We start from the raw sequence: 15,151 nt of genomic DNA on the forward strand, positions 1-15,151 counted from the left end.
GTGGGGATTGTTATTTCACCCATATTAAAGATGGGGAAACTGAAGAACAGATTAGAAAATTTACTCAAAATTCATTGTTAAATCTGGGATTTAATGTCATGCTCTGGTTTGACTAGGTTTGTCCCCATCAAAACTTACAGTGTAGTTTGATTTCTCAATGAAGCAGTGTTGGCTGTGATTAGGTCATAAGGGTGGAGCCCTCGTGAATAAATTAATGGAGTCTTATGGGGAGTAATTTCTCACTCTTAGAGGATCAAACTGGTTAAACACAAGCATAGATTGTTACAAAGCTAGGATGTCCCTTGTGTCCCCTCTCTTTGCATATGCCTGCTTAACCTTCTTTTTTTTTTTTGCCATATTAAGACCCAGGATAAGACCCACACCAGAAGCCGTGACCTAATCTTGAACTTCCCAGCACCAGAACTGAGAGCTAAATAAACCTGTTTTCTTTATTAATTACCCAGTCTCCAATATTGTTATAGCAACAGGAAAAAACTAAGACACCCTATTTCCTAGCCAATAAGCTAGCCTATACTGTTTACAGGATGCTTTAAGAAGTCATAAGACTTCTGCATCAGAGACAAAGAACTTTAGTACTCACATCACAGGAAGCAGCAAAAGAACCAGTATATTTGTGTCACTCTCCTTGCCCCCAAGTTCCATGGGGAGTAACACAATATAGCACAGATGGATGCTCTCTGTGCAGTAGGTCTGCACGAAAGCAAGGAACACTGGCAACCAACAATTTTTATAGGAAGCAGTAAGGCTCCTCTGATGGCAAAGAAAGATATTACCTCATCTTTCAAAGGTGCTTACTAAAATCACCTAAGAAATAGCCTGAGTGAAGAGTAATTAGGGCCATGGACTCTTGATATACACAGCAAATTGTGTAGGAGTACAAGAAATCCATGGAGGAATCTTTCCCAAGAAAACAGGGTTCAATCTCCTCCACGAAAAAAAAAAGAAACACTGACATACTACTTCATACCCACTATGATGACTAGATTTTTTTTAATATTTATTTTTTAGTTGCAGTTGGACATAATACCTTTGGTTTATTTTATTTATTTTTATGTGGTGCTGAGGATTGAACCCAGGGACTCACAGTCCATAGGCAAGCACTCTACCACTGAGCCATAACCCCAGCCCAATGACTACATTTTTTAAAAAAAGATAATAACCGATGTTGGTGAGAATGCAGAAAAACTGGAACCCTCATACCCTGCTTGTGAGATGTTTGATGATAGGTGGGCCTGGTGGTGTACACCTATAATCTCAGCACCCCAGGAGGCTGAGTCAGAAGGATTGAGTTCAAAGCCATTCTCCAGCAATTTAATGAGGCCCTCAGCAACTTAGTGAGACCCTGTCTTTAAATAAAATTTTAAAAAAGGGCTGGGGATGTGGTTAAGCACCCCGGGTTCAATTCCTGGTACAAAAAAAAAAAAAAGATGTTTGATAATAAGCCACTTTGTAAAACATTTTGACAGACCCTCAAAAGTTTAAATACCTTAACCTATGACCTAGCAATTCTAATCCTAGGTATATACTTGAGAAAAATGAACATATATCTATACAAAACCTTGTACATGAGTATTACTGCAACATTATTCACAATGGTCAAAATGTGAACAAAATCCAAATGTCCATGAACTGCCAAATATATAAATAAAGTATTTGGGATTAAGTACTGATACATGTGACAACATGGATAAAATCTGAAAGTATTATACTCAATGGAGGAAGTCATTCACAAAGGACCATGTATTTTATGATTCCATTTATATGAAATGCCAGAAGAGGCGCATTCACAGAAACAGAAAGTAGATTAGCGGTTGTCATGAATTGGCAGAAAGAATAAGAAGTGGCTACTAAAGGGTACAGGGTTTCGTTTTAGGGTGATGAAAATGTCCCAAAATTAGATACTGGTAATGGTTTCATAACTCTGTGATTATACTTAAAAACGAGTGAACTATATATTTTAAAAGTATGAATTTCAAGATATGTAAATTCTATCTCAATAGATGCATTATAAAAAAACAAAAACAACTATACATGGCAATGTTTTGAGACACTCTAGAATAAAGATGGATCTTTTCAAGGATAGTTTTTTCTATGACCTAATAAAAATCAGTAATATCAAGAAGAGCAAAAAACAAACTATTTCTAACATGAAAGGATAAATTAATTAGAATACATAATAGCAACAATGGGCTTCACCAAGGATAAAAGCTAAAAGAAAAGGGGAGAAGCAATAGGTTTGGGTCACATAGTTTGTGCACATCACTTGACTATGTCTAAGTAGGTTATTTAGAGACCTCAGAAGAGGCACTTTTAAGAAGAAAATGCCAGAATTATAAAAAGTGCCTCCTAAATACATAATGGACACCAAAAGTACACTAAATGTCCCCTCCCCTTCATGCAATCTCTTTCCCCCAACTCATATACTAGTGTTCCTTGTTACAGTGGGTACATCCTCAGACAGAATTTATCAGACAGGACAAATGTCTTTCACCTACTCTAACTTTTATTTTATTTGGCCCAAGCCACCCATTACAACAGCAAAATAGGGTCCAAACCAGTCCCACTACCATTTGACTACTCTAGATCTTGCAAAACAGCATTTTTCTACTGTCCCCCCACAGCATGGATCCACCTAAAAGACATAAACTATTTTTACCCACAATGCTTATCCTTGCTAAATGTCCCACATACTTCTTTTTACATAATTATACAATCATTCAAATTTACCTACAAAAATTATTTTTAAAAACTATTAAATCAGGTAGATTCTACTGACAACTGACTTAAAGAAAGCACTACCTTCTCTAAACTTCACTACTGCAAATAAATAACTATCACTAATGTGCAAAGCTACTCTTTCAGGCAGGAGCTTGAGAATGTAAAGAGAATAAACTCCTCACATTACTATCAGCACTTAACGCAAAAGGAAGGGATAAATAGTGAAAACAACTGGAAATAACTATGAAAAAATACTTACAGCCTCAAATTGCAAATGGCTATCCTTTAAGAAATTCTGAATTTTGTCTTTGGGTAAAATATTGAATCGAAATCGAAGGAGATCCATTTCTTGTTGAATGAACCAGCGTCTAAGATCTTCACTGAAATGGAAACAGAAAATTATGAGTATAAACTAAAAATACAATTAATATTAAATATGAAAAATTTTTGTGAAACAATACTCAAAGATGACAAGATGCCAATAGACAGCAGTTAAAAGCAGATGAGTCTTCTACTGTGATAAAGAAAATACAAATACCTCAAACCACACTCTTCCAGGGATATGCTGGGTATGAGGTCAAGGGATGTAATGAACATAAAAGATTAAATAAAGAATACTTCAATTCTACTGTCATGTATAACTAATTAAAACAAATAAAAAATTTAAAAAAGAAAGAATACTTCAAGTCTACCTGAATTATTACTGAATAGCAAAAAGGAAATAGTACACTGCATTTACTGTAATTATTAACAAGTCATTTACATTTGAAAACGGGGTACTCCTTTGGTCAGGGTTGGTTTCATAAATGCCAAATTAAGTTTTTTTAATATTTTTATACTTCATTTTAGTTATACATAAAATTAGGGTTCATTTTGACATAATCATACAAACATGGACTATATTTTGCTCTAATTCAGTGCCTACTACAAATAAATAAAATTTTTTAAGGCAACTTTTTCTTTAAATAGATTATGATCAGTACATTTTACAAAGTAAAGCTTATAGCTTTGCAGATTATAATTTCACAAAATTTAATATATACAAGAATACTTCAATATTTCAAAGCTAACATGAAAATATATTCAGTTGTAAAGCAGACACAGCATGCCTTATAAGGCACATATCATTATTGCAATATTATAAAATATTTATCCTACTATATGTAAAACATGATTTTATGTTTTTACTTTTACAGACTGTCAGCAATTTATCCATTACACATATTACATAAACTACATATGCTTTTTTATAAAAATAAAAACTCTAAGACCAAAGTTTATGATCATAATTTCTCAATTATGATCTTGGGATAGGAAGCAATTCAAGATTTGTTCTGGATAAGTCTACTAATAAAAAGAAACAATCATAACTATATTATTTGGCCAAAACTAATAAGAAAGGAAAAACTAGATTTTTTTAAAAAGCAGCTAACTCCTTCTCCCTCTGGGTGGCACTGTTGATTTATAAGTAACCAACCACCAACTGAAAATAACTAGTGTAAGAGGCTCGTATATCTCAAATTCCAAAAAACTGTATTAAATTCAAGTGTGTGTTTGAGTCACTGTTTCTTATGAATATTTCCAACTCCTTTTCTGGAAAAGTATCAAACATCCTTCCTAATGAGATCCCCTAAATTAAATTCCAAATGAAGAGTATCTCTCATAAAGTTAAAAACTTTCACTGGGAAAAATTTTGAAATAGAAATTTTCAGTATTTTTTAGTAAGTGACTTGTTTCAGACAATTCACTACAACAGTATTCAAACCATGGCACACCAGTTCCTGAAATTATTCTGGGTTTTCCTATGTTCAGTACACATCAGCTTCCCATGTACCAATTTATAACCCAAGATTTCAAGTTTGTGAGAGTACAAATGTATACTCACGATTGGCAATAAGCAAGGCGCAAAATAAAATGAGAGATGTGATCTCTTCTTCGTGGTTCATATTCATCTTCTAAGTTTTCCTTAAAAATAATGACACACAAATAAAATCACTGCATGAGAATGAAAAGAGGTATAAAGAAACATTGAATAAGCAAAAGTCAATGGTAAAGTAAAAAAATTTCAAAAACACATTTCTTAATATGCTTTCTGGAATAATTATCATTTTACTTAAACTACAATCAGCTGAAACTAAGAACTGAACTGATCTCATCAAAACCTTCTAGGTTTGGACTCAACTATTTTCCCTTAGCTTTCTTTCTTACCCAGCCTATGCCTACAATACTTATTCACTCCTTTAACCATTTCTTAGACCAATCCTCAACTTCTTTAATTCCAACCATTTGGCAAAATCAAGATTCAAAATTAAACTGTAGCTACAGTCCGCAGGCCTATTCCCAAAATGCTGAGAATTTCTGGAGGAAAAAAATACACAACTATAGGAATTTAGAATATAAAAATGAATGGCCTCCAACCTCAAGTAGACCCTTACCAATGCCAACATGTCTTTATTCAAGCCCAAAATGGCAAAATCAAACATTTCAGGCACTCTCTAAGTACCTGGAATTGTTCTAAGCATTTTTAATATAGCAACCCATTTAATTCTTCTTTTAAAAAACTAGGAAGTAGGCACTACTATACCCTTATTTTAAAGGACTGAGGCACTCTGAGGTTATATAATTTGGCCAGGGTCACAAAGTGTGTCAGTCAGCTTTCTGTTACAGTAACAAAATACCTGAAAAACCAACTTAAAAAGAGGAAAGGCTGGTTTTGGCTTCAGTTTCAGAGATGTCAGTCCATGGTCACTTGGCCCCACTGCTTTTGGTTCTACATCAAGATAGAACAACATGGCAGGAAATCCATGGTAGAGCAAAGCTACTCATCTTGTGAAGACCAGGAAAACAAAAAGATAGGAAAAGACCAGGGCTCCACAATCCCTTTCCAGGGCATACCCTTAATGACCTAAAAACTCCCACTAGGCCCCACCTCGTAAAGTTTGAATCACCAAGCTAAAGACCAAGCCTTTAACACATGGGCCCAGGAACAACATTCTAGATGTAAACTGTAGAACAAAGCTTAAGCAGCAATTACAAATTGTCAGCCATGTGACAATTTGACACATAATTGTCTCTTTCCTCCTTTCTTAGAAAAAAATGTTCCAATTTTCACCAGTTGCTTTAAGGTCCCTACCATAGTACCTTTCCTTTCTCTCTAAACAGGTGACTTCACCAGGCTATCAGGCAAACTCCTTCAACTCCAAGTTTCTGCATCCACATCTCTGTGGACACAGCATCTCTCCTTCCCTGAACCTAAAGCTAATCCCTACACCCAAATCTTGCGACTCATTTGCTCTTGCCTCTGAAGGGCAACCTTCATTTATCTAATGTTCTATTAAAGTATCAAGCTCCCCTCCTATTCTTTCTATTCTAGATCTTTCTTTTCAACTTATAAATACGTTTAAGTATCTCCTGTCATATGTGTAAATATATATACATAAATGTATATATACATGCACCATTATGTGTGCCCATATGTATATGTGTGCACCTTCTCTTTTCCATGAAACATCTATGTTCTGCCCTATTTCTCTCTTATTTTTTTTTTGCTAAGCATCTTAAAAGAGCTCATATTTCATACCTAACTCTCCACCTCTCACCTCTCTCTTCCAGCCACTATCCTGAATCTGCCCCTATCTGAGAGGGCCCATCCAACTGTTAAATCTAATGGACACTGTACAACTCACCTTTATAAGATCTATCGTAAGCTTCTGAGACTATTGTGGTTAACAGTACCATCATAGAAACAAAATGTCCAGATCCGAAACTTGGCTCCACCACTTACCATCCTATAGGCTTGGGCAAGTTAGTTAGCCCATCAATAAATAACACAGTTTCCTCATATGTAAAATAAGGACAACAACAGTACCTACGCAAAAAGACTACTGACTAGACTACATGGGTTAATATAAATGTAGTTAGAACAAAATCTGGTACATAGTAAGAATACAAATATCTGCGGTTATTTCTATATTATCATTGTAATATGACAACTATTGTTGAAATTCCAGCATTCCTTGGCCTCTATTACACTACTATCCAGATTCATCTCTTACTTCTCAGAAAGCTCCTTCTCAGTCTCCTCCCTAAACTCCTCCAATTCCTCTTGCCCTTAAACATTGGTATTCTTCACTATCCTACATCATCTTCTCCTCTTAAATTATCTCCCTAGGATGTTCTCACCTACTCAGGATTCCCTGCATTCCCACTAAAGATGTCTTCTAAGTTCAAATTTGTATATCCAATTATCCACTTGACATTGCCAAAGGCAACTCAAAGTTATGTCCAGCACTGAACTGAACATCTTAGTTCTAAGACTTGTTTTCTTTTTGGATACCACATCTCAAAATATCACCACCATCCACCTAATTGTCCAAATTAAGAACTTAGGTATCAACCAGATGCAGTGAAACATACCTGTAATCCCAGCTATTCTGGAGGCTGAAGCAAAAGGATTGTGAGTTTGAGGCCTGCCTCAGCAACTTAGCAAAACCCTGACTCAAAGTAAAATTTAAAAAGGGGTGGGAATGTAGCTCAGTGGTACAGCATTTGCCTAGCACACACAGATCCTGGATTCAATCTCTAGTACCATGGAGGAAGGGGAGTGGGTGTAATTCTTAACTTTCCTCTCTGCTTTCCCCTATAATAAGTTATAAAAAAAATTTAATTCTACCTTCTTAATATTTCTTCAATCAGTCCTCTTTTCTCATTAATTCAACTCTCATTATTTTCAGTCTCCTGTTTTCACTCCTGAGGGACATGACCCTATCAATCTGCTATCAGCACTCATCTTCCCAAAATAAATATCTTATCACATCTTTCAGGATGCAGTTCCAGCATCACCTCCTCTGGAAAGCTTTCCCAAACCTCCTCAATCTCAGCTGGATCATTATATGTGCTCTTAAAGTTCCTGAAGCCCATTTCTAACAACCGCATTCATCATCTGTATTACAGATACATTTGGCAATGTCTGGAGACATAGAGTGAGTGAGAAGAAGCCAGACATGATACTGAGCATCCTGCAATGCATAGGACATTTTCTTCAACAAGGATCTATTAGGCCCAAAATGATGATAATCCTGAGCTTGAGAAATTCTGACATAAGCATATGGACTGCATGTCAATTACCCAAGTAGACTGTAGGTACTTTTGTGCAGGGTCTATGCTACATTAGACTTTATAAAAGCCTGTGCTTAATATAAGATCTTTCCCACAACTTACACAATAATATGAAAACAAACATACTGAAAGAATTTTTTCCCTCTTTTACTTACTCTGTAGGAAAATTTGAGCTTTCGAATCTCAGCCTCCAATTTACTCTGGTATTGCTCAGTTCCTTTCACATAACTCACACCAAGATTTTCAACCGATTTTAGCACTGAAAAAGAAAAAGCAAAAAGTAAAAATGTAAGATAATTTTTAAAAACTAAATTCAACACAAAAACTATAGAGAGCAACCTCCTAATTACCTGTTTTTAGAACATGAAAAAATAAGTTTGATTTTCTGCAAGTTTATTAGATGAACTACATATGCTTGAAGGAAATTATCTCCATCTACATGAAGAAAATATGCATGTTCTACAGCAAATCTCAACCAGAGAAACTCAACCAGGGGAGAGAGAAGGATGAAGGATAATCCTTGTTGTACTAAGCCACTATTGTTGAGGAATGGAAAATTATGTTGGTATGGAAAACAAACCAAGCACCCTGTTTGCATTCTTCATGTAGAATTGGCCATTTGGCAGTCTGTTTCATTTACTCAGCAAGACTCATAATACAAAAACAGGCCTTCCTTTCCTGATTAAACAGAGAAGGGGAAGTCACAACAATGAAGAAGCAGAACCATCATATACAAACAAATCATCCTAAAAAGATGTTACATACTGTTCAAAGATCCTTAAAGTCCCTTATCAATCTTTCATGGATTCTTCTCTTGAGGCATTTTTTAATTCAAGAATGAAAATCTTGTAAATTATCTCCTGAACCCATGTTCCATGGATAGCTGCTTATTATGGTATCCCTTATAACTTCCCCTTATTCCTGCTTTCATCTTGCCATTCCTAGCTCCATTAGCAGAGTTTCCACCCACTAGATCATCCAAGCAGGAATTTCAGCTACCCTACACCTGCTCCTTCACTCCTCATATTCAGTAAACCACCAAATCCTCTCAAAAATACTTATTTGGGGGCTAAGATATAGCTCAGTAGTGAAGCACATACTTTGCATGCACAAGGCCCTTGGTTCCATCACCAACACACACACAAAAAAAATCTCCTTATTACCTCTTAAAAGCTTTCCCTTTCTATCACTGCCATTGTCATTACTTTAGTTTAGGCCCTTATCATTTCACTCTTAAGTGCCAAACCCAAGGGACACATTTACCATCATCTCAATCCCTATAAATCATCTGACATTACTAAGCTTTCTAAAACTTTTCCTCCCTTGCCTTGACTCTCACATTCATCAAAAGGATAATGAGTGCCCTCCTCTCAGTATTAGCATTCCTCACCCTGTTCCTCTAAGTATGAACAACAGTATTTCAACCCTCTTTCTGATTTTTCCACAAGGATATTGTGTAACATCAAATCTGAATGGTACTAACATTTCTGTTTCAGTTCATGTCTAACTCACTCCTTTCTTCATCAACACACAGAGGATAAGCAGGCCCCAGTACAGTGGTCACACTCCTCTTACACTACAATACCATACCATCAGCATAGCACATATGTCCTTGGTTGTCCACACTTCTCCATCCACCCTATATTTGTCACTGTCCCCTCAAACATAACATTCTCTCCTCCAAGTCTTTGTGTAGGTATTATCTCAGTTGAGAAAAACTCTTCCATTTCTTCTACTCATCCTTCAAAGCCTAGATTATATTTCTACTTCTCTAAGAAGACTTTCTTAATCAGACTAAATCAGTTACTCCAACTTCTATGCTTCAATAGCACTACGATTTACTTTTCCTGAAGCAGTAAAAATGCTGATTTATGACTATAATTTTAGGTATCCATGTTTTAGAATTCAGCTTCAATAAAGATACAAATTACAGTATTCACTTCAAACTTCCCGCCACCTAGAACACAAAGGCAGTCAACAAATATGCATTTTTAAATAAATAAATACAAATCCCTCAATGCAAATCCTCAATAAATATTTGTTGAACAGATTGATGAATGAGGGAGATAAATTACTTTCAATCATTCTCACAAATTATAATATACACATTCTAACTTAAATAGCACTTACATTTAACTCTATCAATAGCCAAGTTTTCAAACTCTCTCAGAGATATGTTTTCAGTGGGTGGCTGCAAGTAAAACTGAAGGCTATGAGGATAACACGCATTCCTCTGGTCGCCTGCCAACCTCAGCTTCCTCCGCATTCCTCCAGTAAACTGCATCTTGGATCACCTTTGGAAAGAAGCACATAAAAATGGAAAATGGAACTGAAAAGAAAACAACAAACAAAATACATCAAAAAACAATTCCACATACACAGTCATCAGACAGATAATGAGTGCCCTCCTCTCAGTATTAGCATTTCTTACTCTGTTCCTCTAAGTATGAATGTCAGTATCTCACCCTCTCTTTATGATATACACATTCTAATTTAAGTGTAACTTAACTCTATCGATAGCCAAGTTTTCAAACTCTATGTTTTTAGTGGATGGCTGCAAGTAAAACTGAAGGCTATGATGGTAACAAGAAAAAAATACTGAAATTGACGGCAGGCACAAAATGTTAAAAGTGGTGATCCCTGTATGATGCATTTTCCAGATTTTCTACATACACCTGTAATAATTTTTGTGATGGTGGGGGGAGATGCACTAACGAAAGCTGACAGCAGGCGCTGGTCCTAACTTTAAGCAAAATTAAAGTCCGGTGATGTTACCTGCTCACTGTGGGTCTTTGTGTCACTGCCTTTAGATATCTGTGACCCCAAGACTTAAGATGAGGTTGTATATCGACTGCAATCCTAAAATCCGAGGAAAGGCGGTAGGTTCTGGCTAGATCAGAGACATAAAGGACTATGTGTTGCTAACTTTCTTTCGTATGACCCTGGAAAAACAGAACAACTGTCTTTTGGATCCAGTCTTTGGGAGACCCTTTTAGGGTGCATCCACAGGTGCCTTATAAAAGTTCCCACCCCTAATTTTCCCAACTCCCCTCGGGCACCATGTCTCGCCCGAAACAACCAAAACCCAATACTCCGCCCCGCCAAGTCAATCTTCTGCTCCCACTGCCAGAAAAATGATCTCCTTTTTTCCTCGACCTGCAACCCTCCAAAACAGGTCTGCACTCCATGCTAACTCAATCCCGGGAGTTTCTCTTACCTGCAAATGCCCAAATGCGAGAAAACACAAATGCTGACAGCAGTTTTCCCGAGTGGCGGGAGATTTCATTTGAGACCGGAAACGGAAGGCCCCGGTGCAGAAGGCCCGCCCCCGACGGCCCACCCACCCGGCTCGGGCCGGGCGCATGCTCAGTAGGGAGCAGGGGGAGACAGGTTGCTCATCCTGTTTGATAGCTTAAAATTTCTTGAACACCAGTGTTTGGGAGTTCCTCCCACCCAAGTTTTAAAATGCTGCCCCGGTATGTGCAGTTTGTAGATTTTGATAGTTGAAACTGGGATCCGATAATATTGCTAGCAGCAAAAGTGTCCACGCAGAAGATTATAACTTCATTGGTAGACACTGACACCGATCCCATTAATTGAGTGGTACGTGGCATTTTAACTGCAGGGATGGCATTCATCGCTCTTTATCTTGGGTAGGAATGGAGAAAGAACAGACCGTGAACTCCCCTTTGCTCCTGGCTCACTAGGGCACTTTTCCCCTTGACTAATCTTTCAGCGATCCTATACCCTGAGTTTGCAATGAGAAAGCAGAAGCTGAAAGTAATTGTTAGTTTGGCCATCTACATGGGATGCGTATTTTATCTCCTTGGGGCTACAAACCCCCTAGGGGTAGGCTCCACGTTCATAGGACGCTCCTCATAACACTTCCCAGTAATGTCTGTAGAATGGACTAGAATGAGTGGATAAGCTCTTATTCGCAGAAATCTGCAGGAAATAGAACAGATCAGCCTTGGAGGGAATGTAGGTTCAAAAAAAAAAAAAATGGAAGCGATGGGGAGCAAGTGGGTGAGTCCTTTATTTTCCAAGTTTGGGAACAGAGACTCAAGGGGCGCTTTAGAGCCACATTGGGTCTCCGACAGTAGTCCAGGGTTTTCAAGAACTGGCAGTTAACTTCGAGTTTGGCCCCTAGGAGGCGTGTTTCCCTTACTTTTGGCGCGGGGCGGCTTTGGTAAAGTAGACACTGGAGGTGAAGAACCTTTTGAAAAAGTTTTTAGCTATGCAAAGTATGTTGATACAATATCAAGATTCAAAGCACCTCTACGCAGCATAGACTAAACTGTGGATGTGCTTTATGCCAGGACCTGTTGTAAGTGCTTTACATAATGATTTTTATTCTTAAAATCACTTAAGGTGGGTTCTATTGTTACCCCATTTTACAGATTAAACTGAAGAACAGGACTATATCCAGGCACCACTGTGCAAACCATCTCACTGTTCTAATTCCACTAATGTGGCAGCAGAAGTTCCCTTCCTTTTTGTATCAGACTTAATAATAAACATCACCTGGTCCAAAGACACCTTAGAACATACATGAACTTCCTGAAAAAAAAAAAAAAAAATACAATCTGGAGCACAGACCATAAGAACATTTATGAGGAGTATCTGATCTGTGGATAGAGAAGGAATCTAAGAAAAAAATCTAAAGATTTAACCATAAAAACATAAAATCAGGGGCTAGAGTTGTGGCTCAGCGGTAGAGCACTCCTCTAGCACATGCAAGGCCTTGGGTTCGATCCTCAGCACCACATAAAAATAAAATAAAGATATAAAGCAATTTTTTAAAAATTATTTAAAAAAATAAAATCATTCATCTCAAAAGGTCACAAACTATTGTGTAGTCCTCAAAAATGTTAATTACTATCAGACTATCAGGATTCAAAGAACTTATGTCAATTTTAAAGAAAAACTCACGATTCAAACTGGAAAATGGGAAAGAAAAAGAACAAAAAGTAATAATAAAGTAGGAAAAATAAACATTTTCATTGGCACCAAAGAAATTTTCCCCAGCAAAAGCAGGAAAGCTTTCACAATTAAAATGTTCAATGTGGCCACCTGTGTTGCTCAGTTAAGCTCCCAAGACTCTTATGATTCCCATACAATGTCATTTTTTTCTCATTATGTTATCCCTCTACCACAGAAAATCTGAATCTTTTGGAAACATGAGCGACTCAAAAATTTGGCAACTTATCTCCTTCAGAAAAATGCACCTACACACCAAGGTTGTATACTGTCTCAAAAAGTTTATGATCGTTATGTGCAATTGGTTAAAAATACTAGCACTACTTGATTTTAAGCCTTTTTCTGGAAGGTCCTTTTGTTTATTTTTTTGAGCCTTAAAGTGCATACCACAATATCTTCCAAATTAAAAGATGAAGTAACTAATGTGATTTTTATGACCAATACAAAAAGAACTGGAAAATGTGTTCATATTTAACATTACAAACTTTTTACCATGTCACATAATAGCTGCCTTTCCATTATATTAACTTATTTTAAATCTCAGGGAACAAAATAAAGTCAAAGTCTGTCAACTATTCCAGAATCTACTATTTTCCAATGCCAAAGTTTTGGGCACTATCTGACTGAAGAGTGTTTTCTGTATCCAGGGGCAATTTCAATATGAATCTACATATTGCAGCAGCAATAATGCAAAATAATGTTAGACATTTCACTAGCTATTTCCAATAAATCACTGTTAGCACTTTCATGTATTCATTTCAAAATCAAAAAAGGGTTGATCCAATGCTCAGCCCTGGAAACCAAGATTCTTGTACGTTACAGACACTGACCTCACAATCAAAAGTAAGAAAACATATAAATAGAATTTTTCTTCCACTGAACCATAATTATTTCAAAAACAGGAATGACTGTGGCATTTGTTTTTGTAACCCCTGTTCCTGGCACTCCATGGGCCTTCAACAAATATTTATGAAATGGAATTGATAAACACTGTGAGAGATGTATGAAAAAAAACCTGCTAGATTCAACTTCACATTAAACAGATGGTTTGAATCAAATGTGACTCCATCCTAAAAAACTTCAAGTCCTCATCTGAAAATTTCATACACATTCCTTCCAGAATGACTTGGCTCCCTATTTTAGCCTATAATAAAGCACAGAGTACCTTTTCTGGCAGAATTTCCATGAATCATCACTGCATAATTCAATGCCTGTCCTGGGTAACACCAACTATGGACAGACTGGCCCACAGGGCATTCACCCTTAGATGACTCCAGATCCCCAGGACTTCTGTCCCATAATGTCTTACACAGTTAAGATATTAGTTGCCATGGTTGGTAAATCAGAGTGAGTGTTCACTCTTCCCTGGTGCAGGGTGTGTTGTCCTAAAAAACAGGGGTGTGGTAAACTTCTTTTACTAAGTGAGCATGCTCTGAACTTGAGGTCTGGCCAGCCCTGCTTGCCATGGAAAGCAGAGGAACAGGAAGTTCTTCTAGCAGATGAGAGGACCCATAAAAGCTAATGCAAATCTTTGGTTCCATCACCCTCCCCACTTTACGGCCTAACTCTGGGAGTTGGCTAGGAAAAAAAAAAAAAAAGTTAAAGAGAGTATTTATCTCATTCTCTCTCGTTTTGCTTTATTAATCTTAAAGCAATAAGCAGGAAAGCTAGAGAGAAACCATACTCTTGTGTGGGAGGGAGTACTACACTTCCATATATCCACACTATTTGATTTGTTCCAGAAATGTTAATTAACTCCAACTAAGTCCCAGACAATGTTTTTGATTTGGGAGATTAAAAAAAAAAAGTGATGAAAGAAACAAAAATTCCTGTCCTCATAAACCTTATATTCTAGGGAAAAAGAAAAACAATAAACAAGATAAAAATACACATAATTATGTAAGAAAATAACTGCTAAGCAGAAATAATCAGCCAGAGAAGGAGGCTGTAAAGTTTTTGGAGGAAGCATTGAAATTTTAGAAAGAGTGCCCAGGAAGGATCAACTAAGAATGTAACCATAAAGCAGAGACCAGAAAAATTAAGATTTATTCATGTGTATCTTCAAAAAAATAGCATTCAGGTAGATGGAAGGCTTATTATAATTCCATAGCATTTATTCCTGGCACAGGAATAAACAAATCAATGGAAACAGAACAGAGAACCCAGAAATGGCCCCACAATCATGAAGAAGCCTAGTATATGACAGATCCACTGTAGAAATCCATGTAAAAAAGACAGACAATTCTAAATGATGCTGGAATGACTGGCTATCCATGTGGAGGTGGACTTTATTTGCTACATTTCATTATACACA

General features: G+C 36.8%; 1 protein-coding gene across 3 annotated transcripts in view; it reads right to left on the bottom strand.

Annotated features, from left to right (window-relative positions):
* Window positions 1-11,149, bottom strand: part of Prim2 (DNA primase subunit 2) — a 296,745-nt gene extending 285,596 nt beyond the window's left edge. For all 3 annotated transcript variants that reach the window (XM_076860062.2, XM_076860061.2, XM_076860064.2), the window contains exons 1-5: window positions 11,075-11,149; window positions 9,988-10,151; window positions 8,013-8,116; window positions 4,625-4,704; window positions 2,999-3,119 (exon numbers count right to left, since the gene is read on the bottom strand). In XM_076860062.2, the coding sequence (XP_076716177.1) occupies window positions 2,999-3,119; window positions 4,625-4,704; window positions 8,013-8,116; window positions 9,988-10,141 (459 nt within the window). In that variant the 5' untranslated portion in view covers window positions 10,142-10,151; window positions 11,075-11,149. The remainder of the gene's footprint in view (window positions 1-2,998; window positions 3,120-4,624; window positions 4,705-8,012; window positions 8,117-9,987; window positions 10,152-11,074) is intronic.
* Between the last annotated feature and the right edge of the window lie 4,002 nt (window positions 11,150-15,151).

The sequence above is a fragment of the Callospermophilus lateralis genome, chromosome 6, assembly GCF_048772815.1.
Source record: "Callospermophilus lateralis isolate mCalLat2 chromosome 6, mCalLat2.hap1, whole genome shotgun sequence".
NCBI classification, from domain to species: Eukaryota; Metazoa; Chordata; class Mammalia; order Rodentia; family Sciuridae; genus Callospermophilus; species Callospermophilus lateralis.